The following is a 23,921-nucleotide window of genomic DNA, read 5'->3' on the forward strand; positions in this document are numbered from 1 at the left end:
ACAGTTGGCCATGGGGTGTGAAACGATGTGACCAGGGACCAAGGCTAGCACTGTGCTGCATCTGCACCTTCCTGACACAGCATGGGGCAAAGCCTGACTCAGCCATGTTCAGACCCCCCAGGCCCCCTCCCCCTTACCACATGCTGTCTTCAGTTAAGAATGGGGACAGATTTCTCTGAACACTACTGTGTCATCACATACTGTGGCCCAGAAAGGTGGCGGAGCCGAAGGGTCTGTGGCCTGCGAGTGTATACATGCACACATACATGCATGCTGAACACTATCAACTTCATTCATCTCTGGCCCTGAGCAAACTGATTTTTCCCCTCAGCGGAGATGCTGGTAGCAGCCTCTGGCGCATGTGCAGGCCTTGAGCTAGGCTGCACCTGGGAAAGCAGGGGAGGCAGGGAGGGAGGCCCTTAGAACCATCCCCCTTCTCCTGCAGAAGTGAGGCATAATCCTCCTTTCCAGGGCTGGGAGCTTTGTGAACAACTGACCTGAGCTTTTTCTGCTGAGGTATCCTGGGGGAAGGGAGCAGAGCCAGCTGAAGGATGTGGGCCTCTGAAGGAAGGCCCAAAGAAAGCCGTCCTGAGGGGAGAAAGTTCTTCCCCCTTGGGAAGCAAACACCCTTTATGGCAACAATAACTAAGACTGATAGTGATTGGTCTCTTCTTCCAAGCCAGGCAGTACAGAATGCATGTAACCCAGCCTCATGATAACTATCATCCCTATTTTACAAATGAAGAAATCAAGGCACAGAGAGGAGAAAGAATTCACAGAGGTCTTAGCTAATGAGTAGTACAGCCAGAATCTGAAGCCAGGCCACCAGGCTGTGGTCCCACACTTTGGAAATCTGTGTACCACCACTGGTTACCATGACTAGGGCTTGTATGCACAGACCCTGCTGGGAAAGAGCCAACATGCCTCCCTTCTGAGTGCTGCAGCCCCAAGCCCCGACCTAAGCTGTGTCCCACATGAACCATCTTCTCCTCCCAATAGCTTATCAGGTGACTTAAGCCTGGGAGGACCATTTCCCCTAATGGCAGCTCTAAGCCAGTGGCCTCCCAGGAGCCTGGCAGTACTGAAGAGGGGCCAGCTACACACCCTGCAGAACCAGGCTGAGTCCTTTGTACTCAGAATTCTTGGCCAGCCAAAGCCTACTGCATTTCATCCAGATAAGGGAAGGGGCAGCAGGGCAGCCAGAGAGGCTCCCAGGCTGGACCCCTTCTGCCCAGCCCCCAGGGTTCGGGCAGGGACACTGCTACTGTACCCCTCCCCCTACATGTTTTTAAACAGTCTCTCACCACGAAGAAGGGCATCCAATTCTATTTCTGATTCTGGGAAGTGAGGAGGGCCAACATGTTGCCATGGCAAACTAGAAAGCCCCTCCCCGAGGCTAAGCCCATTCCCCAGGCTGAGGGCTCTCTGGGATGGAGGGGCCAAGAAAGAACTGGAAGCAGCTGAGTCAGAGGGCAAGGCCATAGGAGACTCCTCTGGAGGGCAGGTCTTGACATTGCCTCCTCTCATACCTCACCTGGGCCCCTCTGGGCAGACTTTGGGGGACCATGTCCCCCCTGGACATGGTCAGATTTCAGCAGATGGAGTCATGGCATTCTGAGAAACCATTCTTTCTTGTGGATCAGGCTAGAACCTTCCCACCTAGGATGTCTTGAGGGTGGTGGGCAGAAAGGGCACCAAGGTGAGAGGGAGGGTTTCAGGACTAGCCAGGTCTCCCAGACCTGATTCTCCAATGCCAATGCAGATATATTTTTGGCTTCTTTGTGCTTTCAGGAAACAGCTCTGTCAAATCCTTGGCCCTGCACTCCTCCAGTCTACCTGTCTTCCCCCTCCCTGTGCCCTGGGAAGACTCTGGATATTGCCAAAAAATCTAAGATCAGAAGGAACCTTAGAGAGCTCCCTGCAGAGGCAGCCACTTGGTAATAGAGTAAAAAGCAAGGTCTCTTTCCTGAGAGGCTTATGCCCACTGTCCAGGGGCTCATACTCCAGCCCTTCTGCCCCAGAGGCTGCAGCTAGGTGGCATTTAGATCTGTGAAGGGAGGGCATTCCACGTAGGAGCACAGCCCAGGTAAAGGCAGGCTTCCCAAAAGACCTAAAAGATGTTTTTATCAAACCGTTTTTGGGTACTGATGGGAAACCAAGGCCCCCAAAAAGGAAGGAGGCATTCTTGGTCTCCTGGCTCCACAAACAGCACCACAGCGCTCTCTCTGCATTTTCCTCTCCTGACCCTCCACTCTGGGGCTAGGAGCACTCACGTCCTGCTTCCCTGAAGTCTCTCCTGGCCAGAGTGCACCCATTCCCCAGAGACAGCTGACCCCTCCTTCTCCCTGGTCCCCATACCTGACCCCAAGGGAGACATCCAAGGTGCAGAGAACAGTCCTAGGGGCACCAATGGTGGGGTGAGGGGAGGTAATCTACTCCTAATCTGGGATGTGGAATGCAGATCCAAGAGTGCCAGGAGGATGTGGCTTTTGAGCTCTAAGGCATAGGGAAATTTAAATAACAGATGTTTAAACAACCTTCCCTGCAAAGCCTCGGTGCAGTGACCCCTCTGCTGTGATGTGTTACAGCTTAAAATAGCCCACAATGAACTGCTTGAGCTCCAATTGACTCAAGCTTACGTAACTCTGCGTGAAAGATGGCCAGCCGCACCAGCCTGGAGGGAGGGCAACGGCAGAGACACCCTGACCGCCTCGGGTCCAGGGTAAGCTCCTCACCATCCCTGGGAGCAGCCCCCCCAGCCAGGAGCCAGCAGAGGTGGGGGCAGAGGAAGTGCTGCCAGAAGCACACATAACTTCCTGACTATTGAGAAGAGACCTCCAACCACATCTGCAGGGAATGGTGAGATCTGCCCTCCCTCAGGGAACCCAGGCCCAGTGGAAGGTGGGGGCAACTTTAAGAACAGATGGCTGGGTCAGAGCCCATGGGCAAGGAGCCATGTGGGAAGAGTGACTGGGGCTGCCTGAAGGATTCCTTTCCCCCTTTGAAAAGGGAGCTCCCCAGCCTGGAGGAGCTGTCAGCAGGACCGATGCCTGGCTGGAGCTGGCACTACCACAGATTCCAGGAGTGAAGCTGACTCCTTTGGGACCTGTAAGGCTTCATGGTCCAGGCTGTACTGGTGGGACTTGTGACATGAGAAAGTGAGCAGGTGGCTTCCAAGCGGACTGAATCCTGTGCTCCTGGCTGCCACCTGCTTTGAGTCCCCTGCCTTTCCTGATATGTTCCCCGATCCCAAGCTTCCAGACCAAGACATTCCACAGGTCTGCAGGTGGATAAACCAATATAAAAGGGAATAGAAAGGAGACAAGGCAAGGATGACCCTGGCATTGAGAGCCTCCGGTGCTCCCTCTCCTGAGCATCTTCCCTCAGCTCCCACCACCTGAGTTCAAAATAGGGACCACCATGGGCCTTGCCTCTGAGCTTCCATTGGGCACAGTGAGACTAGTGAGGGCCAAATATAAGGGCCTCCTATCAGGGCCCTCTGTCCGGGCTGACAGGGCCATAAGCACCTCTGCTTCCCTGACAAGGTCAGGGCTTCCAGATGGGAGGAGCAGAAGTTGCAAGAGAATGAGCACAATGGTAGGGCAGACATGGGTGCTGGGATCCTCATCCTACAAGAAGAGAATGTGATGCTGTCACCTCCCTCTCCAGGCAGCACTACCATCCGTGCCATACCTAGCATGAATATCCTGAAACTGGGGACAGAAGATGTTCAGGGCACAGAGGGGATAGAGAACAAAATGCAGAGGCTATTGCAGAGGCTTCCTATCTGAGATGGACTGACTGGGGGAAAGTGGGGGTTCAGGAGAAACAGTCATTTCTAAGGGGGTCTGGGGCTATCAGTGTGAGGTGGCTGGGATCCAGGTGCCACACCTATGTTCCGAGCTGGGTCAGGCAAGCTCTGCCAGCTGCTGGGCACCACCTTCCTAGCTTTGGGCCAAGGACTCCCACCAAGGGAGGACCAAGTATGAAGGCCAGGCTCATGGTCCAGGTTACCATCCTTAAACCTGAAGAACCCAGCCCACCCAGGAGGCCACCTCAGCCAGATGTGAATGTCACAGCTGCCCAGCTTCTCCTGGCATTGATACTCATTGGGTTAAAAACTCCGGCTGGAGCAAATCCCAAGGGAGTAGCAGAAGAGAACGAGGCTCAGCAGGCCTCTTTGTGCCAGATGGGGAACACTGGGGGCCCTCCACGGAGTCATCCTCACTCCTCAGGGCTGGTGGAGCCCCACCTCTGGGCTAGGACCCTCACATGGGCAGAGCAAAGGCTCTGAGTGCAGAGATGCTCAGTTCCTGGGGACTTCACAGAGGAGAGTTTTCCAGCCCAGCATGGAGTAAAAGGTGTTTTTCATTAGGGCCTGGTAGATAAGGCGCAGTGCTCATCTCCTGACTGCTGGGACTGCTTCTCCCCAGGCAGAGGCAGTAAGTGTAAGATGTAGCCTGGGCCTCTGGAGCCTGACACCCCCAGCAGCGCCCAGGTTCCCCCCCCCCACCCTGACCCCGGGGGGTCCTGCTCTCTTCTATAGGTAAAGGGAGTTAATTTGTGAAGTAGGCAGAGCTGTGGCCTCATAGGCTGCACTGAGGGAGTGACTGGTGAGGCCAGTGTCCCAGGAAGATCCCGAAGTTTGGAATGGGGCAATATCTGGAGCCCTCAGGTGTGATCCCAGAGGGCCCTTGGGTTCCTGGGAAAATTCTCTGAAAGGCGAGGACTGAGGCATAAGGAGGATCTCAGACAGACTCATGGTCCCCCATCAAAGCAGGTCGGTCTACCCCATGCATGCTCTCCAGGTGCCAGACAACAGTGACACCAATGGGCAGTCAGGAGGCTGTGAGTCATCTGCAGCTTCCTCAGCCCCAGCTCCCATCCTAGCCTCCCTCCAGCCTTTACTGGCACCTGTTGCCTCCAACCCCACTGGGCTGTGATAGAGGGAGATGAGGGAGGGGAGCTGGTACCTTCTTTCCACAGCTCACGGTGGAAAGACTGGACTCCCAAAACCCCAGGAGAAGCCTCTGCTCACCCCATCCCATCCTAGTGGCAGGCCTAGTGCCTGGTGCACCAGCCCCCCACCACGCCTGAGATACTCCTCAGGCTTCCCCCAGGGGAAAGGCAGCTCAGCCTTCACTGGCTTGGAAGCGACTCAGAAACCTTCTAGTTTCCCCAGCCCATCTGGGGGCCTACAACTAAGCCTCCCTTCCTCTTCTCCCTGGTGGTCCAGTCAGGAATTTGAAACCCTGAAACAGTTCCAGTTTCTGACGCTCTAGCTGAACTTGCGACTGTTTGGGTGACTCTGAGAACCGAACTCAGAGCTCGGGGGCTGCAGCACTGGGAGGGAGGGGGTGCAGCTGTGCCATGATCCAGGAGGCAAGCACCTGCTTAACTAGGTCCCTTCCCTGGAGAATCCTGGCCCCAGAGGCCCTTGGCTCAGAAATATGTCCAAAGCCCCACATTCTGGCTGCACAGGAAAGCTGACACCTCTCGAGCTGTCCTCCATTTCCCTTCTCTGAGAACTGTCTCCTGCTAAGCTCCCCTCCCAAGCAGAGACCCCTTTCCTCTCCAAACCCCTCTCTCATAAGCAGATGAGACAGTGGTCCATGAGCCCTCAGGAGCTCAATGAGGAAGGAGCCTCAGTCCAGCAGCCCCTGGGCCCCCTCCTCACTCCCCACCCAGGGTGGGAGGCTCTGGGTGACCTTCAGATCCCCAGCATGAGGTCAGAGTAGAAGAACTGCAAGTTGGAGGGATGGAGACTAGTATGGGGACTGTGGCTGTCAGGGGTACTCTAGGACATTCCATTCATCTATCTTGTAGCCTCAGGGCGACACAATCAATACCTCCACCACACACACACAGGGACCAGGGGTCTCTGGCTGAGCATGCAAGGCTAAAAGACCTCCTCTCTGACTGAGTAGGGATCAGAGGTACAATAGTAAACAGACAGATAGAGTCCATCTCTCCAGGTCATAAACCCCTGATCTTTGAAACCCTGTGCTTAAGGGGAAGATCTCCTTGTAAGCTTTACCCACATATCTTCAGGTTCCTTAGTCTCCCCTTGGCAGGGCCTCCTATGGCCTGAGGTGACAGAGTAGGCTCAGTATAGGTAGACAATAGTTGGGCAGCTTCAGTCCCAAGGAAACCCCTCACTCTATTTACCAGGGAGCTCTTGCTCCAAACCCAGAGTTCCAGATGTGACAGGGCAGAGTTGGGAACTCACAGGAGGAGGAGCTTGCTCCCCTTAGAGTGAGCTAGGGTCTCCCAGCTGGTGGAATAGAGGTTATATGGGTTCTGGGTAAGAGAGAAGAACCACCACCATGCATGCCCTGGGCCCAGTCACTAGCATCCAATCTGCCCCGTTAGCAATCAGGGTGTGGGGGAGAAGTATCATGAGGAGGAAACTGTTCTGACTCTCTAGTGGAGTCTGCCCCTCCAGTGGCTATTGTGCAGTGGTCTTGACGAGTATAAATAGCCAGGACAGTCCTGCATCTTGAAGCTGGTGCCTTGAAAGTGTGGAGCTGATGCCTTGCTGCTGGCTCTTCTCTCTCTAGGCTGCAAGGGCAATGCTGGCAGGCTTTGAGCGGGGGAGCTGGTCCCTAGGCCTGACAGTGTGTGCGGATGTGTGTGTGTGAAGGGGAGCTAAAGGCGGAGCAGGAAGCCCCAAGAGTGGCTACGGGGAAAGGGACAGACACAGGCTGGGCAGTGGGAGAAGCCATTCTGGCTGCTGCAAGCCTGGGTACTCAACCAACCCCTCTTGGTTCTATCAAGAAGTGCCCAGGGCCCTGTAATCTGGATCAGTGCCTAACTTTACCCGTCCTGTTCTCTGGAGCCTTCTTACTGACCCACCCCTTTCCAGCCTCAGAGTCTTTGCATGTGCTGCTCACTTTGCCCAAAACTCTCTTCCCCCACCTCTGCTTCTGGCACAGTTCCCACCTGACAGGTTTATAGCAGAAATGTCACCTCCTGGGGAGGCTGCTTTCACCTCTATTCTCTCTCTAAAGCTGACCTCCATTCCCTCAAAGCAGCTTGTCTTTCTTTCATAGCATTGACCACAATTTGTACTTGATGATTCGTTGGTTCATTTACTAGTTCAAGGGCCGGTGTCTGTGTGGTCACTGTTGAGTCCCTTGTGCCCAGAAGGTTAAGCACACACTGGGTACGCCATAAATACTCCTCGCATCAAGGATCATTCTCACTGCTCCCTCTCTAGAGTGAAGGGCCAAGGTGCCTTGCTCCCTCCTGTCACCCCTGAAAGTTAAGGGGGCAGGGACAGGGCAGAGGGCAGCTTGGGCTGCCCCTGGCCTGGCATGGCCTAGAGGCAGTTTGGGATTAACTCCCTGGTTGCTAGGCAGGTCCAATCCCTGGGGCCTGCCTAGGGCTGAGGTCACGTGGGCTGTGGTGGCTCTGAGGAAGGTCAGGGCCGACGTGCGATCCTGTGCACAGGTGGGGTCTGCAACTGTTTTGGGGGCATGGTCGCCTCATCCGAGGCACCAGGGCCCAGGTTCACATAGGCTGCAGGTAGCTGCACATAGTGGTCCCCAAGCAGCCTGGCCGCCATGTGCTCCACTTCCTCCACCAGCGCTGAGAAGGTGGGTCTCGCTGCAGGGTCCCCAGCCCAGCAGTGCTGCATCACTGCATAGCTGTGGGGAGAGGGGGATGTCAGAGGCAGGGCACATCCCCACCCAGAGATTATGGGCTGCCCCCTGCTGTTAATCCCCTGGCAGGCCGCACAGGGATGAGGACAGGTGCAGAGCATTGCCCAGTCAGGGACAGCTGTTCTCAGCACTGTGATTGCTGTTCCAGTCCTGCCTCCCCACCCTGGCAGAGGTTGAATTGCCCCGGGGCTTAAGAGCTTAGACTCCTGAACCTGGTGACCTGAGCAGTGTGATCTTAGACAAGATCTTTAGCCTCTCTCTGTCTTTGGATCCTCCTCTGATCACAGAGCTGTGGTGATAGGGTGGGGGGATGCCTGTAAAGTGCTTACTTAGCTTAGGGCGCAGCTCCCAGGCTATCACAGTTATCCTCTAATATCTTCTAGGAAGGAAGTCCATGTCCAGTGAAATAGGGATTAGAAGTCCTGAGACATGGTCATGTGGGATTCCCAGCCATAGTTTCTATGGGTTTACCTGGTGGGCCCCAATACACACCTCTTCATCTTGGAAATGCCACCTCTGCCTAAAATGACACTAAGTACCCTACACACAATAATCTCATAAATCTCAAGACTCTGAGTGTGATGCTGTCATCATCCCAATTTTACAGATGAGGAAACTGAGGCCTCGAGTGGAGAAGAGGCTTGGTCTGGTCTAGTGGATGCTGTGGTGGTCCACCCAGATCCCCCTTCATTCTCCCAGTGGCTGCTGCTGACTCTTGGCTAAAGCCCTCCCTAGGAATGGCCCCATGCAGAAAGTAGCTGCCTCCCCCAAGCCTACACTGTGACTAGTGACTTATTAATGTCCTGTACAAGGACCTGGCCCTTTAATCTAAATTTTGTAAAACTCTGGGGCACCTGGGTGGCTCAGTGGGTTAAGTGTCTGACTTCAGCTCAGGTCATGATCTCCCAGTTTGTGGGTTCCAGCCCTGCATTGGGCTTTGTGCTGACAGCTCAGAGCCTGGAGCCTGCTTCAGATTCTGTGTTTCCCTCTCTCTCTGCCCGTCCCCTATTCACACTCTGTTTCTCTCTCTTTCTCTCAAGAAAAAAAAAATTAAAAAATATAAATTAAAAAATATACATATATATATATATATCTTAAAACTCCAAAGAGCCACCCCAGATCAAGCAGCTCCTGTGGGATGAGCTATAGCCTCTGTGGTATCTGCATGGCAGCCCAACTCCTCCTCTTGCCCAGTCCTGCCTCCCTGGCCCCCAATCTACCAATAAGCCCCTCATATATATAGCTCCAGGTCAGAGTCTGTTTCAGGGAACCTGACCCCAGGGGCAGATGGGTAGTAAAGATGATTTCTCTTATTTCAAACCAGAGGCATTAGTGAAATGAATAATAAAGCTCAAACCAAAGGCAGGCAGGGGCTGGGAAGAAGGGTTATTCGTACCCTTCTAGAGCACAGCCTGAGACAGGTGTCATCAACTACCTTTACCTGTGACCTGGTTCTTCCTGTTCTAACCACAAAGATCTGGGCACAGACAAGGCACACGTACTGCTTCTGAAGCTGAACCTTGGCACAGGCCCACTGGGCAGGCACTGTGACTGTGTCATCATTGTCACCATGCCTTGGGAACAGGGACTCTGAAACTACATCCAGTAGGGAGATGTTGGGGGTGGGGGCTAGTATGGGAGCTAATGGAACCTCTCTTTGAGGTTAAGTGAATGGAAAAGATGGAAAACAGGCTCCCCTTAGCGGGGATGGGGTGAGAGAGTGCTGAGAACTCAAATCACTGGCCTCAACCCAGACTCTGAGTGGGGAGTACTGTTACCATGGCAACCATGATCTCCTCCCAGCACTCAGCCCCAAATGCACAGGGAACCAGACCACAGATGAGGAAACTGAGGTCCAGAGAAGGTCCCTTTCCAGGTCACCCTGGGGATCAGTCAGAGAGCCAGGCAAGAGCTCTGTCTCCTATTCGTTCCTTGTCTCTGAGGCCCAGCTCCCTCCCACTACCACCTCCACATACTCACAGAGAATCAGGACAGTACTCAGGCTGGGGCAGGCGACGACCCTGGGCCAAGTAGTGAGTGAGGTCAAAAGGGTCAATGTGGGGGTATGGTGGGGCTCCCCGTGTCAACAGCTCCCACAGCAGCACACCAAACGACCACTGTGAGAAGGAGAAAGGAGACTCAACTCTTACCCCAAATTTGGGGGGGGAGGTGGGCCCTCCAGGTCCTCTATCTCAGAGTCCTCCAGCTGGAAATCAATCAGAGCCCACTCCTCAGTCTCCTCTCACCACCAGACCTGCCAAGAGTTGGGCAATGAGTTCACAGCCTCCTCTTGTTGTGGCAAGAGGGCTCAAGAGGGGGGAAAATGGGCTGGCTGCTCAGCTTAGGGATTCCCTGGGCTCAGATCATCATCTAGAGTTGACAGGGAAAGGCCAAGTGCTCTCCCAGGACACTGAGCCATGGGGACTCTGGGGTAGGTGGGGCCTCACCACATCAGATTTGGTGGTGAATCTGTAAGTTTGCAGGCTCTCCAGTGCCATCCACTTGACAGGGAGGCGGGCATGGCGGTGCTGTCGAACACTGTAGTACTCCTTGTCCAGGACACCACGGGCCAGGCCAAAGTCAGCCACCTTGACTGTGAATGACTCATCCAGCCTGAGAGGAGGGGGGAATAACACTCAGGACTGGCCCCCACTGGGCCCCAAACCCATTTACTCCAGGCCTTCACAGGGTTTCAGAGCCACTGTGTCCAATCTAAGCCTGCACTGGCAGACAGGGAAACTGAGGCCCAGAGAGGGGAGGACATGCCCAGGGCTGCACAGCAAGGGCTGGAGCATGGGCCCTTCCCTGAGGTGCCTTTAGGCAGCTGCACACGCTGGTGCCCTGCCCCCTCGCTTTACCCCAAATGCCCTGGCCCCTCACATGCAGTTCCGAGCAGCCAGGTCCCTGTGCACAAACTTCCGCTCTGCCAAGTACTCCATGCCGCGGGCTACCTGAAGGCCGAAGCTGATGAGGTCCTTCACTGTGGGGTTCTAGGGGCACAGGTGGGTTGGTAGGCAAGGGCATAGCAACTCATCTCCAGCTGCTGCCCAGGCCTCCTGACCCCCTGAGCACTGACCCGCTGGGGTGAGCGGATGAACTGGAGCAGGTCTCCATGGTGCATATAAGGTAGCAGCACCTGGGGCAGCCCTTCAGGGGGCAGCACAATACCGATGAGAGCCAGCACGTTTGGGTGATGCAGACCACGCATGAGCAGCCCCTCGCGCAGGAAGGCCTCCACCTCCTGCACCTCTGTAATGCCTGTGGAGTGACTTGAGTCAGGCTCAGGGCAGGGAGACCCTTTGCCAGGGTCAGATGGGGAAGCAGAGAATAAAGTTTTCCTGTTCAGGGTTATTCAACAAGGTGGTAGCACCGCAGGGACAGGGACCCTCCTAGCCTCTTCCCCACTTACGACTCAGCGACTTTATGGCACAATGGATTCGATTCTGGTCCTTGTCTATGTATTCTCCATGGTAGACAACTCCAAAGTGGCCTGGTGAGGGGGGGGATGGTGAGAGGGCCTCAATGCCCAGGGTGCACACCACACCCTCTCATGAGCAACCAAACCTCAGAGCACCAAATGGCCAATCTGACATTAAAAACAAATAGCAGCTACATAATGGCAGAGCCTGCACTCCTCCCATGCCCACTTAATCTGCACCAGAATCCACTGAAGACAGACCTAATTCCTATTTCACAGAGGAGCAAATGGAGGCTCAGAGAGGTTATGTGGTATTCCCAAGGTCACAAAGGTTGGTGAAAAGGCCAGATCAGAGTCCTGCCCAAATATCCTTTGAGTCCATATCATCTCAGGACTCCATCTCTGCCCCAGCCCCACCTGGCTTGGCCCCCACACCTTTGCCAATGATTCGATCACTGTGGGTGACCACTCGCTCATGTGAGATCAGCACATCCTTGACCTCAGTCAGGAGCACAGAGTCCAAGTCCCAAAGCTGGACTGACTCTGTCTGTAGCAGTGGGATGCAGGACCCATCCCCACTGTTTGAGACAGATGCTTTGTGGTCCTCTGTGCAGGAATTCAGACCTTCAGCGGCAGGAGCTGCTGTGGAGGAGAGGGAGTGAGGGGCCTGTGGAACAGAGGGTGTGGCCCCAGCTTTCAGTGCCTACCCCATCTCACCAAGTCCATTTCTGTAGTCAGAGCCTGAACGGAGCACAGGCAAGGCGATGGCTCCAGTGGTCCGGTCCAAGGATACCAGGTCATCTAGGTTTGGAGATAGGATTGTGGAAAGACAGCCCCTGGTGGCCAGCCTCTCCAAACTCAGTACCCAGGAGGTGTGGGCAGACCTCCAAGGCCTGGGCAGAAGGAGGACTTGGAGATGCCATGGTTTGGGGGGTATAGGCTGAGTCAGGAGGGGAGGGGAGAGCTCACCCAGTTGTTTCCTCCGCGAGTAGTTGAAGATCAGCGCAGTGGCCAGTGCAGCCACAAGCAGGAACAGGGCCAACAGGACACCAAGGAGTAGCCTCTGTGGGACCCCCTCTGGGCCTGGACGTACCACCCTGCCCAGGATGTGACATCCATCATCCACACAGACCTGGGGGCAGGTGGCAGCTCAGGCCCAGCCTGCAAGCCCTAGGCCATGTCTCATGTGGAGGGCCAGCTGAGCTGCCTACCTGCAGTACGGCGTCGTCCTTGTCAAGTTGCAGGGAGGAGGGCAGAGGGCAGATGACCACATCCCCCCGGAGCTCATGCTGGCAGCTCTTACCACCCACGGTCACGTTCATATCCACACAAGCAGCCACAGCGCCCAGCCCAATATACTGCAGAGAGTCATGAGGACTGGCCAGTGCCCCATCTCCTCTGGGCAAGGCTTCAGCCCTAACCCTTCACTGTCCCTGCCCTCCACCCCCCATACTTACCTCAAACTTAATGGCATGCTCCTCAGGCTTCAATGGGGCCAAGTCAGTGGTGGGTGGATGGGGTGGGGGCAGGAAGCGAAAGCCGGGCAGTGTGAAGCCAGCTGCTCCATCCCCCCGGGCACTCAGGTTCCCTGCTACCCACCCCTGGGGGCTTCGGACCATGTATTCAGGCAGGTGGCACCAACGCTGCTCCGAGAGGTGCCCTGTACACTGCTGGAGCCCATGCAAAAGTGGTTAGCCAGGCATCCCACATTTGGACCACCCCAGTCTCCTCAGCCCAGCATGGGGTAGAGCTGGCCCTCAGGGGACTGGTCCAGCCTTCCTCCCTCCTGGCTAGTGTCCACTTGGCAGTTGCCAGTGACCGCTCACCCTGTTTTCCACTGCCACAAGCCCATCATGGAATGATAGCACTAGGTGCCATGCTGAAGTCAGATGCTGGCCATGGATGGTGACATGGGAGCCACTGTGGAGGAAAGCAATGTGATGGGCTTGGGTTGCTCTTTGAGGCTGGCTCCCTCATTTCTAAAAGACCAGAGTGGGTAAGGGCTTACCTGTAGCCACAGTTGGGGCTGATGCCCAGCACAATGGGGTCTTCCATATAGTGGAAGGTCCAGGAGCCAGGTACCACAGCGCCCCCAACCTGCAGGTGAATGGGAACGCTGGCCGTAGCAGCCCCAGGGGGTGTAGTACATAAGAGCTGTCTCTCGCTGACCCTGCAGAATGGGGTTGTGGGGGGCATTGGTCTCAGGATCACCCTCCACGTGATGGCCAAACCCACCTCGTCCAAGGGTCAGCCAATCCCTCTCAGTTCTGTTGGTCATCTCCCCAACCTGCCCATTATCAATGGATCTGTTTGAAGATAGGGTCATTAAGGCTTCCAAGAAGAAGGCAGGGTGGGAATAGGTTCCCCACAGCCTTGGCTAGAGCCAATAAACTCTGGGATGGGCTCTCTCACCATCCCCAAACCACCCGTGGGCTGGACCCCCTCCAGACCCTTCTTCCTAGACCTGTTCCCTACACAGACCATTTGAGCTCTTCTCTCTCTGCTCTGGTAGGATTCAAATCCTACCTGGTAAGGGCTCCCTGAGTGGGGGGCCTGTAGCCTCCCTTCCCCTTATAAGTTGGCACTTACTGTTCCAGTGGGCACTCAGTCCCATTGATCAGCACAGCCTGGTTGGTGCCTAAAGACAGGCCCTGGCCTTCAAAGGTGAGACGGGTACCCCCTGCCCGTGGGCCATATAGGGGTTTTACTGCTGTCAGCACAGGCTCCTAAGAGGATACAGAGGTGGCTTAGCTTAGCATAAAAGGCCTTCCACTCCAAGTCCTTCCTTGCCCATATTGCCTGGCTGGCCAAGGATACGGACAAGGCAAGGCAGCCTCACCATGAAAGAGAAGCCTTGCAGCATGGAGGTGCCATCCACCCGGAAGTGCTTGCCTGGTGGCATGTTGGTCACAGTGAGGCTGACGTTGGCGGGCCCAGCTGGCTGCATGCCCAAGGGCTCCAGCTCACACTCAAGCTCCTCTACAAAGTCTTTCCGGGGCACTGGGCTAGGGTACCAGGGAAACCCAAGGTCAGTCAGGGGTCACACAGGCCTGCCTGCATGCTGCCACATACCACAGGTCTCCTCTGAGCCTGAGGATGGTATCTCTTCACTCATGCCTTCCTCCAGGGTAAGGCAGGAACTAACCTTGCCCAGTCCCATGATTCAACAGACAGGTAGGGCATATGCGGGCTCAAGCAGGGACAGAGATGTCTCCTCAGACACCAAGCAACCAAAGCCACTGCAGCTTGACTGATACCTCCTTGCCCTCAGCAAGCAAAAGACAGAGTCTCACAGGGAAGGGGCCGCTTGGTCACACCCCTGCCAGGGATTGGAAGGGCAGATACCAGCTTGTACCTGATGTTTGGGCTGTCCTTGGGCAGCAGTCGGCAGGGACTCTGGCCCACGGTGACCTTATGGGTGCCCTCAGGCACCAGATTACCAGGGCGCAGGTAGAAGTTGGAGCCACACAGGGTCAACCTTGTGCTGCCCCTTAGGGGTCCGCTCTGGGGGTAGAACTGAAGAGGGGGGAGAGAGCCTGAGCCTCTGTGTGGGTCCAGGCTCTTAGCTGTCTGCTTTTCCAATAATTTTCCATCATGCCCCTTGCCTGCCCTCCCTCCAATCTCCCAGGTCACTTGTAGTTCTCACTCAGGCACTTTTCTGCCTCCAAGTCTTTGCATGTGCCATCCCCTCAGACAAGAATACCCTTCTTGTCGATACTGAGGACATTTCAGGCCTGAGGATCATGGTCAAGACACGCTGACTGCCACCCCAGGCCCAGCTTGTCCCACCCTTACCTGTGCCCTGCCAAGCAAGCCATACCTTAGTAAGCTCAGGTGGACAATGATCTTGTTGCCAGAAGCCAGGACACTCCTTCTGCCGGCCACACATGCCCCCACACCAGCCACAGCCCATGAAACGCTGTGCCCGTAGACAACTCCCACAGGTGAGGAAGTGGCGGCAGCCAGGGCCCTGGATAGGTACCTGGAAGACCTTGGAATGCCAGACAGGTGGTTTGGGGGGGGGGGTCCTGGAGGGAGAACCAGACCCCATAGATTGCCCGGTCCCATTGTAGGTCAGGGTGGTGAGATCTGTATATCAATGCCTCCCTGGATCAGATGGAGAGGCTTTGTTTCCACAGCCCTGGCCCCTTACCTGAGTCCCATCTTACCTGCTCCCCAGAGGCAAAGAACAGGTGGTCTCCAAGGCGACTGACATCTCGTTGTATGGGCTGCCCATTGCTGCCCAGTGAGAAGTTGGACACATACAGCAAGTAGTTGAGAGATCTGGCTAGCTCCACCTGGAATAGGTTAGCTGTGAGCAAAATTGAAACGGGGAAGGGGACCCAGGAACAAGGAGTTGTAGAGATGGGGGTCCTACCTGCAGGATGCGCCCATTAGTTGTGCCCATGTGGGCCACTGTGACATTGTCAAGGCGTGTCACATGCAGTGCAGTGACCTGCACTGGTCCTAATAGCCCGTTGAAGAGGTCCACACGTGATAGGCTGCTGCTGACCAGCAGAGGGAAGTGATGGCAGCTGGTGTTGGGGCTGGGGCCCTCCAGACCAGGCTGAGGAGAGTCAGGAAAGGAGTCAAGGCTCATCCCACACACTGACCTCTTGAGATCTCTGTCAGTGACCATAGCAGCCCAAACCCCCATCCATTAGCTGGCTTGACTAGATAAGGCCCCAGGTCTGCCACTTACCCACCCCCTCCCATCTATGGGGCTCTCAGAGGTAGTAAGGCCAGGAAGGAAAGCCCAGGCTGGAAGGCCAACTTCCCCTATGCCTTGCCCTGACCTGCCAGGTCCATTCTGATAATGACTTAGAGTATCACAGACCCAACCTCATTCTCTCCTCACAACTGCCGTGTAAACTGGGTGCTCTCAACATCCCTATTTTGCAGATAAGGAAATGAGCTCAGAAAGCATTTGGTCACTTGTCCAAGGCCTAAGTGGCGCTCAGGAGAGGAGCCAAGTGTAAGAAGTCTGAGCTCTTGACCAGAGTCCTCTTCTGCCCCCTGCTGGTTATTCCCTGCACTTCAGCAAACCCTGTCCCCTTTTTGGGCTTCAGCTTCTCTCCAGACTAAGGTGGCTAAACTCTGAACTTAATTGGCCAGCATGGGGCTGGTAACATGGTCCTTCTCCCTGACACTCCAAAGATCTTCTGCACCTCCAGCTGCTATCTGTATCCCCTTCAGGTTACAAAAGGGAAAAGCCAAGGCTTGAGGTCTAGGCCCCAGGGATTGGGAAACACCTGTCACCTGCTCTTAACACCCTCCTGGTGTTTTGGGGGGCTGCACTCAAGGTCCCAAGCCAGAACTGTGGAAGTTTCTGGGAAAACAGATCAGGGTATGAATGCAAGGTATTGGAGCTGGGTGCAAAGCACAGGCAGGGCTCTATGGCCCTAGCGGCTTGCAACATTCCCTTGCCAGCCCTGAGGATCCCATCAAACCAAGAATGCTTAACCTAGTCCCAGACCTCAGCGCTGATCAGGAGCCCTGGGAGTGCAGAGCTGGGCAGAGAAACTCCACACGATCAAGGTCTGTAGCCTGGTTGGGTGGGAACTGGGACTCTGTCCTCACTTGAGGCTGGGAAGGGCCTGGCCTTAGCCGGAAGCCAGCTAAGTGCTTTTAGTGTGACTCAGGGACAGGTGGGGCTGAGGGTTGGCAAAGGGGCCCTACCCCAGTCAGGACCACACCCTGTCTGATTGCGCTTGGGTTCCAGGGCCTTAGCTCTGGGTCTTCAGGTTTGTCTATGAGCCCATGGCTCCCGAGAACATGACTTCAGTGTCCAGTGCCCCACAGAGGAGGGTCACTGCTCCAGAGTCAAATCCCACCTGAACCCATGGAAGGCAGGTGCCAGCTCAGAGCTCCGTGGGCTTCCTTAGGACAGCCACAATCAGCACACAGTGGGTGTTGCCCTGGTGGCTACATGCCCAGTCAGTGGGCAAACACTGTACAGGCTGGTTCACAACACCTCCCTGGCCAGCTTGTGGGCCGTCTTGAGATCAGTCTTCCTCAAATCTAGCACTGCCAATTCATGCTGAATGTCTTCTGACCCACTCACCACTAGCGAAGTCCATGAGAGGTTCAGATTCCCCAGAAAGAAGGAGAGGAGGGCAGGCAGGGCTGCCCAGGCCCAGATGAAGGCTCCCCACCCGTAGGGCCTCCTCAACCCAGATGGACCCAGCTGAGTGAGGGAGGCTGGAGATGCCCTACTCCTCACTGTTCATATGTTCTCCTTCCACCTCTGAGGCATTAATGAGAGCTAGAAAGGAGTCAGTGGGGAACGTCACAGAAGTATCAGGGCCACAGGGCAGCCAAAGACTCAGAGCAGTGACTGTGAATCAGCTCACTGAAAGACCATTCATCCAACGCTGTTCATCCCATTGCCTTGGTTTAATCTCTTACAAGCTAGGGTAGAACTATTTTAATGGCTCTAAGGAGTCGGTTTTGGCTGACACCATGGCTGGAGAGAACCTGGGTAGGGTCTGCTGGAAAGAACTCCCAATTTAGCAATGGCTGGGAGATCTCCTGCTTTGGGTGAGACGGGGAACTGGAGCAGGGCCCCAACCATAGTGGAAGAAAGTCTGGGACTCCTTCATGGTGAACCAATCTCGACCAGCCCCTCCTAAGCCTTTACTCATCCCCAGATGTTTACAGTTGCTTGCACAAGACTAGGGTGAACTTCCTGGAATCTACTAGAGCCAAGTCGCCTTCCCAACATGTCCTCAGTCCTCCCCCAGTCACCCCACAGAAAACAATAGGGACAGCTGTGTCTGTGAAGTCCAAGCCATGTAGGTTCTCTGACAAGCCCCCAAACTTCTAAGGCCCAGAAGGCTCCCTGGAATGGGGGTGGAGAGGGGGCATCCTCTAACAACTCCTGCCCCACCCTCTTTGGAAAGCAGAATAAAACAAGTGCTTCCAAAGGAAAAGAGAAACTGTGCTGGTGAGCAGCTGTGTCTGTGTGAATCTTTTAGCATCTGCTCATGTGGGGGGCTGTTTCTCTGTGTATGTCCCTGAGGGTGTGTGGTGGGCAGGTAGGAGGGGATCTCATCATTCTACCCAGAGTTTTGCAATGTCTCTGCCAGAGACAGTTGTGAAGTAGTCTGGTTCTCACACAGTCTGGGAAACTACCTAAAAAATCAGAGGCTGTGCTACCTAAGAAAGTGCAAAGAGCAAAATGGAGGAGAAAACAGGCTAGTGTGGCTAGTAGGTGAGCCCCCAGTTTAGCCTGTGCTTAGCTGATTCCCCCCACACACACTGACCCTGACCCCCAGCACTATGGACTGGGTGGAAGAGAAAACTTCTTCCCTCCTGCCCTTCCTCCTCCCTCCCAGACCCTCTTATTGGATTCTACCACCTGCTCACAGGTGAGGTCCCCTTCTTTCTGCTCACCGGGTTGGGGCAAAAACTAGGTGACTGGAAGAACTCGAGGCCTCGCCGGATGCCAGGGGGGACAGGAGGTTCGCAACAGCGTTCCACACCCTGCTGGATGAGAGTGTCCACTAGGTCGATGGGAAAGGCACAGACGACAGAGTTGGGATTCACACGGAGGCTGCTGTCTCTGCTAGCTACGAAGACGCCAAATAGCACTTCTTGGCCCTCAGCGATGCTCAGCTCAGCAGCCAGCTTGCTGCCCACGGGAGCGGTGTGGGCAGCCCTCAGCACCGGGTAGGGCTGCCCTCCCTCAGCGGTCCCGCGGCGCCGGCGTTTGGGCGCGAATCGGCAGTCAAGGACGAGCTCTCGGTAGTCGCCCAGCTCTGGCTCAACAGCACTGAGCCGTGCCAGGCGTGTGTGCAAGGCTCCTGGGGCGGCTGCCACGCGAGTCCTCTGCACCGTCAGGAAATAGACGAAGGCTCCGGCCCGGAAACTGTACACGTACTCGATAGGATAGGAAGCGAGGTATTCGGGCAGCACGGACAGTGCAGCAAACCCGGGTGCGAATCCTGAGGCATCGGCCTTGAGGCGCCGGATGGACACTGAGCGGGGGCTGAAGCTCGAAGCCACCGTCTGGTCCAGTGAGGATGCTGCGTAGAAGTAGGAGGCATGGCCCTGCTCAACCACGGTCACGAGGGTGCCCAGAGGACTAGCCACACAGTCAGGGCAGTCCTCAGGCTGGTTCTGGGTGGCAGAGAAGAGGCAGACCGGCGGTGCCAGGTGCAGAACTGTCCCTTGGGGCTCCAGCTCGTGCAGGAAGCAGCGGCCATGCAGGCTCGAGCCGCAGCTGACTAGTGCTGGCAGCACCGGCTCCAGCACCAGCACCCGTGTATCTGTGTCTCCCTGTGGGCCGTGGGGGCCCGGGCCACAGGCCGCACATGTCTGGCAGCCAGGGTCCCCAACAGGGCCTGTGGTCAGGTTCTCTACTGGCTGCAGGCTAGGTCCAAGCACGTGCAGGCGATTGCGTGTAGCCACGAACACGGCACTTCCGTCCCTGCCGCCCTCGTAGGTCGCTATGGCCTGTACCGGACTTCTGGCCGAGAAGCTGGGCACCTTGTACTTCACGTCAAAATTGCGCAAGGCGGCGTAGGGGGTGCGCGGGCACTGCCAGGACTCTCCGGCCAGCGGCGGCGGCAGCAGTAGCAGCAGCAGCAGCAGCAGCAGTAACAGTGAAGGCTGCCACGGTGGCGAGAGAAGCTCCATCGAGGCCCAGCTGGAGCCCCGCAGGGACTCCTGGAGGCCAGGGCCTGACTGGGAGTAGACTCGAGGTCCCGGCTGGGACCTGAGTCCACAGCTCGTCCTGAGAGCCCTCAGGCAGCTGACCCACGCCCCCAGCGTGATGCCCAGCGCCCTTCCCTGCCCTCCGGTGTGAGCACCTGGCACCAGGTGGACACACACACCGCCAGTGAACGGAGAGGCCCTCTCACCTGCTGCCCCAGCTGCTACTCCAAGCAGACGCTGGGAGCAAAGTCGGCCGGAGGGCGCGGGGTGGGGCTGGCGGGGCCAGGGCGTGTGGGCGGAGCTGTGGGCGGAGCCTGTTGATGGCTAGGCCTAGCCAGCCCCATCCATCCGCTCTCCAGGCCCTCCCAAGCCTGTCACCTACACCTTCGGGGAGGGGGATGGGGGCCCGCGGGGGCGTTTTTCTCAGTAGCATGTTGTGGGCGTGTGTGGAGTGGCCCAGGGAGAGATAGGCAGGTCTGAGCCATCCCTTCCTGCCACTTGCTTGCGACAGACTGGGCTGAAGTGAGGAGGGGTCAGAAGCCACCCCAGCACCAGCGAGGGTTTGAGTACCAGCTGGCTTATTTCTTCTCTTGGCACCAGTATACAGCCAACACACTTAGACGCTGGTTCCAGAACAGGGCCCAGGGACCCCTGAGAGACCAAGAATCTGTGGAGGACCAGTGGGGTACCCTCTGAGGGCAAGGGCCACCCTTTCATGGGCCTGCCCTGGGATGTCAGTGCCTGAATGGTGGCAGAGGAAGGTGCATTGGCCTCTGCCTGCCCAAGGCAGTAGAGATTATGAATTATGGCCTACCCTGCTGGCTGGACATTAGAGACAGAGGAGAACCAGCTTATGTAGAGGCTTAAACCTAGCTGTGGTCCCTCCCCCACTGCTTCAGGAGGCAGAAGCTGCAGGATGGGGCTAACGAAAGTTAAAGGCTAACACAGTGCTGGCCTTCTTTGCTGGCTGTGCTGCAGTGCCCCCCTGATGTGGGGGAAACATGGGCTTTGACAGGGCACCTCTAACCTGCTCTGTAAGTTATGCTGGGCCTCAGTCTCTCCATCTCTGAAATGAGGATGTAGTTCTAACTAGGTGGCTGCCCAGAGTTCTCTCTCCAGCCTGAGGAATCTGGGATTGGGGGGAGGAGAGGCAACCTTGCCTTTTGCACATGGACTTCAGTGGCTGCTCCTTGATAACTGGTTCTCAAAGGGGGCTCTGGGGGACCTTGTCAGCCTGACAGCCCCCTTAGCCAGGTGGGCCTTGACCCTGAAGGGAGGGGAAGCTTCATAGAGTGGCCCTAGGTTAAGGTCTGAGGGACTTGTGAACTGTGGGTCCCAGGGCTTTGGAGGATAAGAGGGGTGGGGGAGAGAAGAGCTTCCAGCCCAGCAGAATCATTCAGCCTGACTTTTGGAGCTGTATCTCCTCTACTCCCCCATCCAGACAATACTCCTTGTTCCTCTTTCCAGGAGCACCTTTTTCCTTTCCTTCTCTTGCAGCTTAGATGCCACCACCTCTAGGAAGCCCTCCTGATCCAGTCAATGCCTGGTCCATTTTGTGGGTCCCAGAAATCGTGCTATACCCACCCCAGCACAGTTGACTCTGACTACCTGACTCCCCACTTTCCCCATTCCTAATGCTGGATTCCCCTCCCCCTCAGGGCTGGAGCTCAACTGAGCACCTGGCAGAGAGAGGAAACAGGAGTGGGCAGCCACACCCAGTACTGGGAGGATTCAGAGCCTCAGGCAACATAAATGGCACTCCCTCCTCTAATCAGAATTAGCCCGGAAATGAATAAATACCCATAAAAAAATCATGGCACAGTTCCTGTGTTCCTCCGTCAACGTGATTAAAGACTCATGCCAGGCAAAACTGAAATACTCTCCGCTGGCACCAAGACAGTTTCTTGGACCCCAGCCATACTTTCAAGAGAGACTTCTGTAGGTTGGGAGGAGACTTCGGGGACCCTCTGATCACCCAGTCCATTCGTTTTGAGGGTTGGGGTGCAGCAGTCAACAGTTGCTTCTCTGCTGCCACCATGTGGCCAAAATGTTGACTACCGCCAGGACACCGTCCCCTCATGGACAGCCGCGGTCCTTGAGAACCAGCATCCACAGGAGCAGGCCATCCTCCTTCCCCATCTGCTCACTCTGCAGGCACAGGGCAGGCAAACCATGTGGGGGAAGTCAGCTAGTGGGGCCTTGGAGTGCTAAGTATAAGTGCTCCCCCCAAGTTGAATTCACAAGGTCTAATCTATATTTTGGCTTAGGACCTACCCAACTGCCCCGGTATCTATCACCTTGAAGGAGTTTTCCCTTTTTGGGCTCTCACATCCCTCTGAACACTCCTCAAAACAAAACAAAACAAAAACATAAACCTAGTGCCAATCTTTCCCTCCAACCCAAAGTGATCATCTGAGTGGCAGCAGAGGATCTAACTACAATATGACTATATCACTTTGCAGCTTTAAGCCAAATTCAATGGCTCCGCACTGCCAGACTTTAACCTGGAGTTCAAGAACCCTAGGCCTTGAAAACTCCTCCAGCTTCACTGTAAACCAGTAATACCAGGCTTTTCACCAGGTCCTTCGCTTTATACATGGTGGTTCCTCCACCAGGAACATCTTCCTTGTTTGGCCTGTTACTCCTTCCTTGATCCCGACAGATAAACCCACACTCCATGTGCCTACTGTCCTAGGTACAACACTCACCTAATTGTGACCACCCATTTCCACACCCACCCAGAACAGGTGCTAAACTGCAGAGGAGCTGAGAGTCCTACAAGAATCACAGTACCAACAGGGGTACCTAGGGGCTGACCACTGACCAGAGGAATGCCAATAGCAGCCATGGACTGCTGGCCTGGCATCACCTTGACTCAGAGGCAGTGGTTTGATGCACTGGCCAGGATCAAGGGGGGAGAAACAGAAGCAGAAACAGGCAGAAAAGAGACTCAGGGCACATGTGCAGGGTGAGCAGCACCACCAAGCCTGTGGCTGTTCTCCAAGCACCTTGGGGTCTAGGTAGGTGGTTTGCTGCCATACCCATTCTAGTGTGATCCAGGATAGGGCAGGGGCAATGCTGCCATTTCCTAAGACAGTAAGTAGGACCATTCCAGGGTACCCTTGGCTTATGCTACCCACCAAATATTTTTTCCAACATGGGTTGGTTTTAGTGGCAGAATATCTTAGCCCAGCTCTTAGAGACTGCATAAGGGTGCTTCACTCTACAGTCTGAAGACCATATTCAGTGGACACTTTTCTCCTATAAACACTTTCTAGGTCTTTTGCTCCCCTAGCCACTGCGATGGTTAAGTTGTGGCAGAACTGGGTCCTCCCCCACCCCAGCAGCAAGATGGAGGCTTTCTGGACTGTGCCCTGTGCTCTGTCCAAAGAGGGTCTCATGATAGAGTGGAGGGGTCTGTGCCTTCACTGCCGAGCCTCCTGAGATGTCCACAGTGACCCCCATGGGCTGGATCATGCCAGGGTGGCTGAAGAGGGCCCAGTGTGCCTAGTGGCATCTGTCCTTCCTAGGGCAGGGTCCACCTCTACCTCAGAAGTCAGCTGGCTCTTCTTGCAGGCCCTCCAGCTCACTCCTGGGGACATTCTGGGGAATTCACTAGCCAAGAGTACAGATGCCGAGGTGGATAACCCTTCATGAGGAAGACCAAGTTGGGACAATTTCCCCAGAGGCCTAGAACTACAGTGAGGCTGGTCTCTGAATTTGTCTGTGCTGAACACCCCACCACCTCACCAAGGGATCACACCCACTGGTACCAAGGCTCAGGCTCTCCTAGTTGACTGTCCTTCTCTTACTCAGCTTAATCACTGCTGACCTACAGCAGCCCTTTAAGCAGAGCCACAGCTCCCAGGGTGTATGAGTGGTCTTTTGGGGCACACAGCTGGGGGCCCCTCCTAGGGGTGAGAGAGAGGGGCTGTGCTCTTCTAGGAGGCACCAGAGACTTAGACTGAGTACTGTGGTGGGGCTGTGGGGGGCAAGACCAGGAGGGTGCTAAAGAACATTTTATGCATGGCAAGACTTTGGCTGAATGAGGAGACCCAGCCCAAGGTTTGATTCTGAGTGCCTGTGCTCCTGTGCCTGGGGAAGCACAGGTAAGGACCAAGGAGGAGGATCCAGTATCTGCAGGAGACTGTGTGAGTGAAGGGACCAGTGACAAGGCCCAA

At 55.6% G+C, this 23,921-nt stretch overlaps 1 protein-coding gene across 2 annotated transcripts; it reads right to left on the reverse strand.

The window, feature by feature from the left end:
- Nucleotides 1-7,071: 7,071 nt before the first annotated feature.
- On the reverse strand, nt 7,072-19,745 carry MST1R (macrophage stimulating 1 receptor). Of its 2 annotated transcripts, none has more exons than XM_029918981.1 (20): nt 18,478-19,745; nt 15,461-15,649; nt 15,252-15,380; nt 14,903-15,073; nt 14,438-14,598; nt 13,922-14,087; nt 13,672-13,808; nt 13,091-13,252; nt 12,909-13,002; nt 12,540-12,752; nt 12,294-12,440; nt 12,052-12,214; nt 11,800-11,883; nt 11,518-11,721; nt 11,074-11,154; nt 10,741-10,922; nt 10,545-10,654; nt 10,112-10,277; nt 9,645-9,781; nt 7,072-7,649 (listed from the first exon to the last, which is right to left on the reverse strand). In XM_029918981.1, the coding sequence occupies exons 1-20, from the start codon at nt 19,720-19,722 to the stop codon at nt 7,424-7,426; spliced, it is 4,167 nt and encodes a 1,388-aa protein (XP_029774841.1). In that variant the 5' UTR covers nt 19,723-19,745; the 3' UTR covers nt 7,072-7,423. The 2 variants fall into 2 exon arrangements, with proteins under 2 accessions (XP_029774841.1, XP_029774840.1); XM_029918980.1 differs by having other exon boundaries at nt 11,518-11,724.
- Between the last annotated feature and the right edge of the window lie 4,176 nt (nt 19,746-23,921).

This window comes from Suricata suricatta, chromosome 12 (genome assembly GCF_006229205.1).
Source record: "Suricata suricatta isolate VVHF042 chromosome 12, meerkat_22Aug2017_6uvM2_HiC, whole genome shotgun sequence".
NCBI lineage: Eukaryota > Metazoa > Chordata > Mammalia > Carnivora > Herpestidae > Suricata > Suricata suricatta.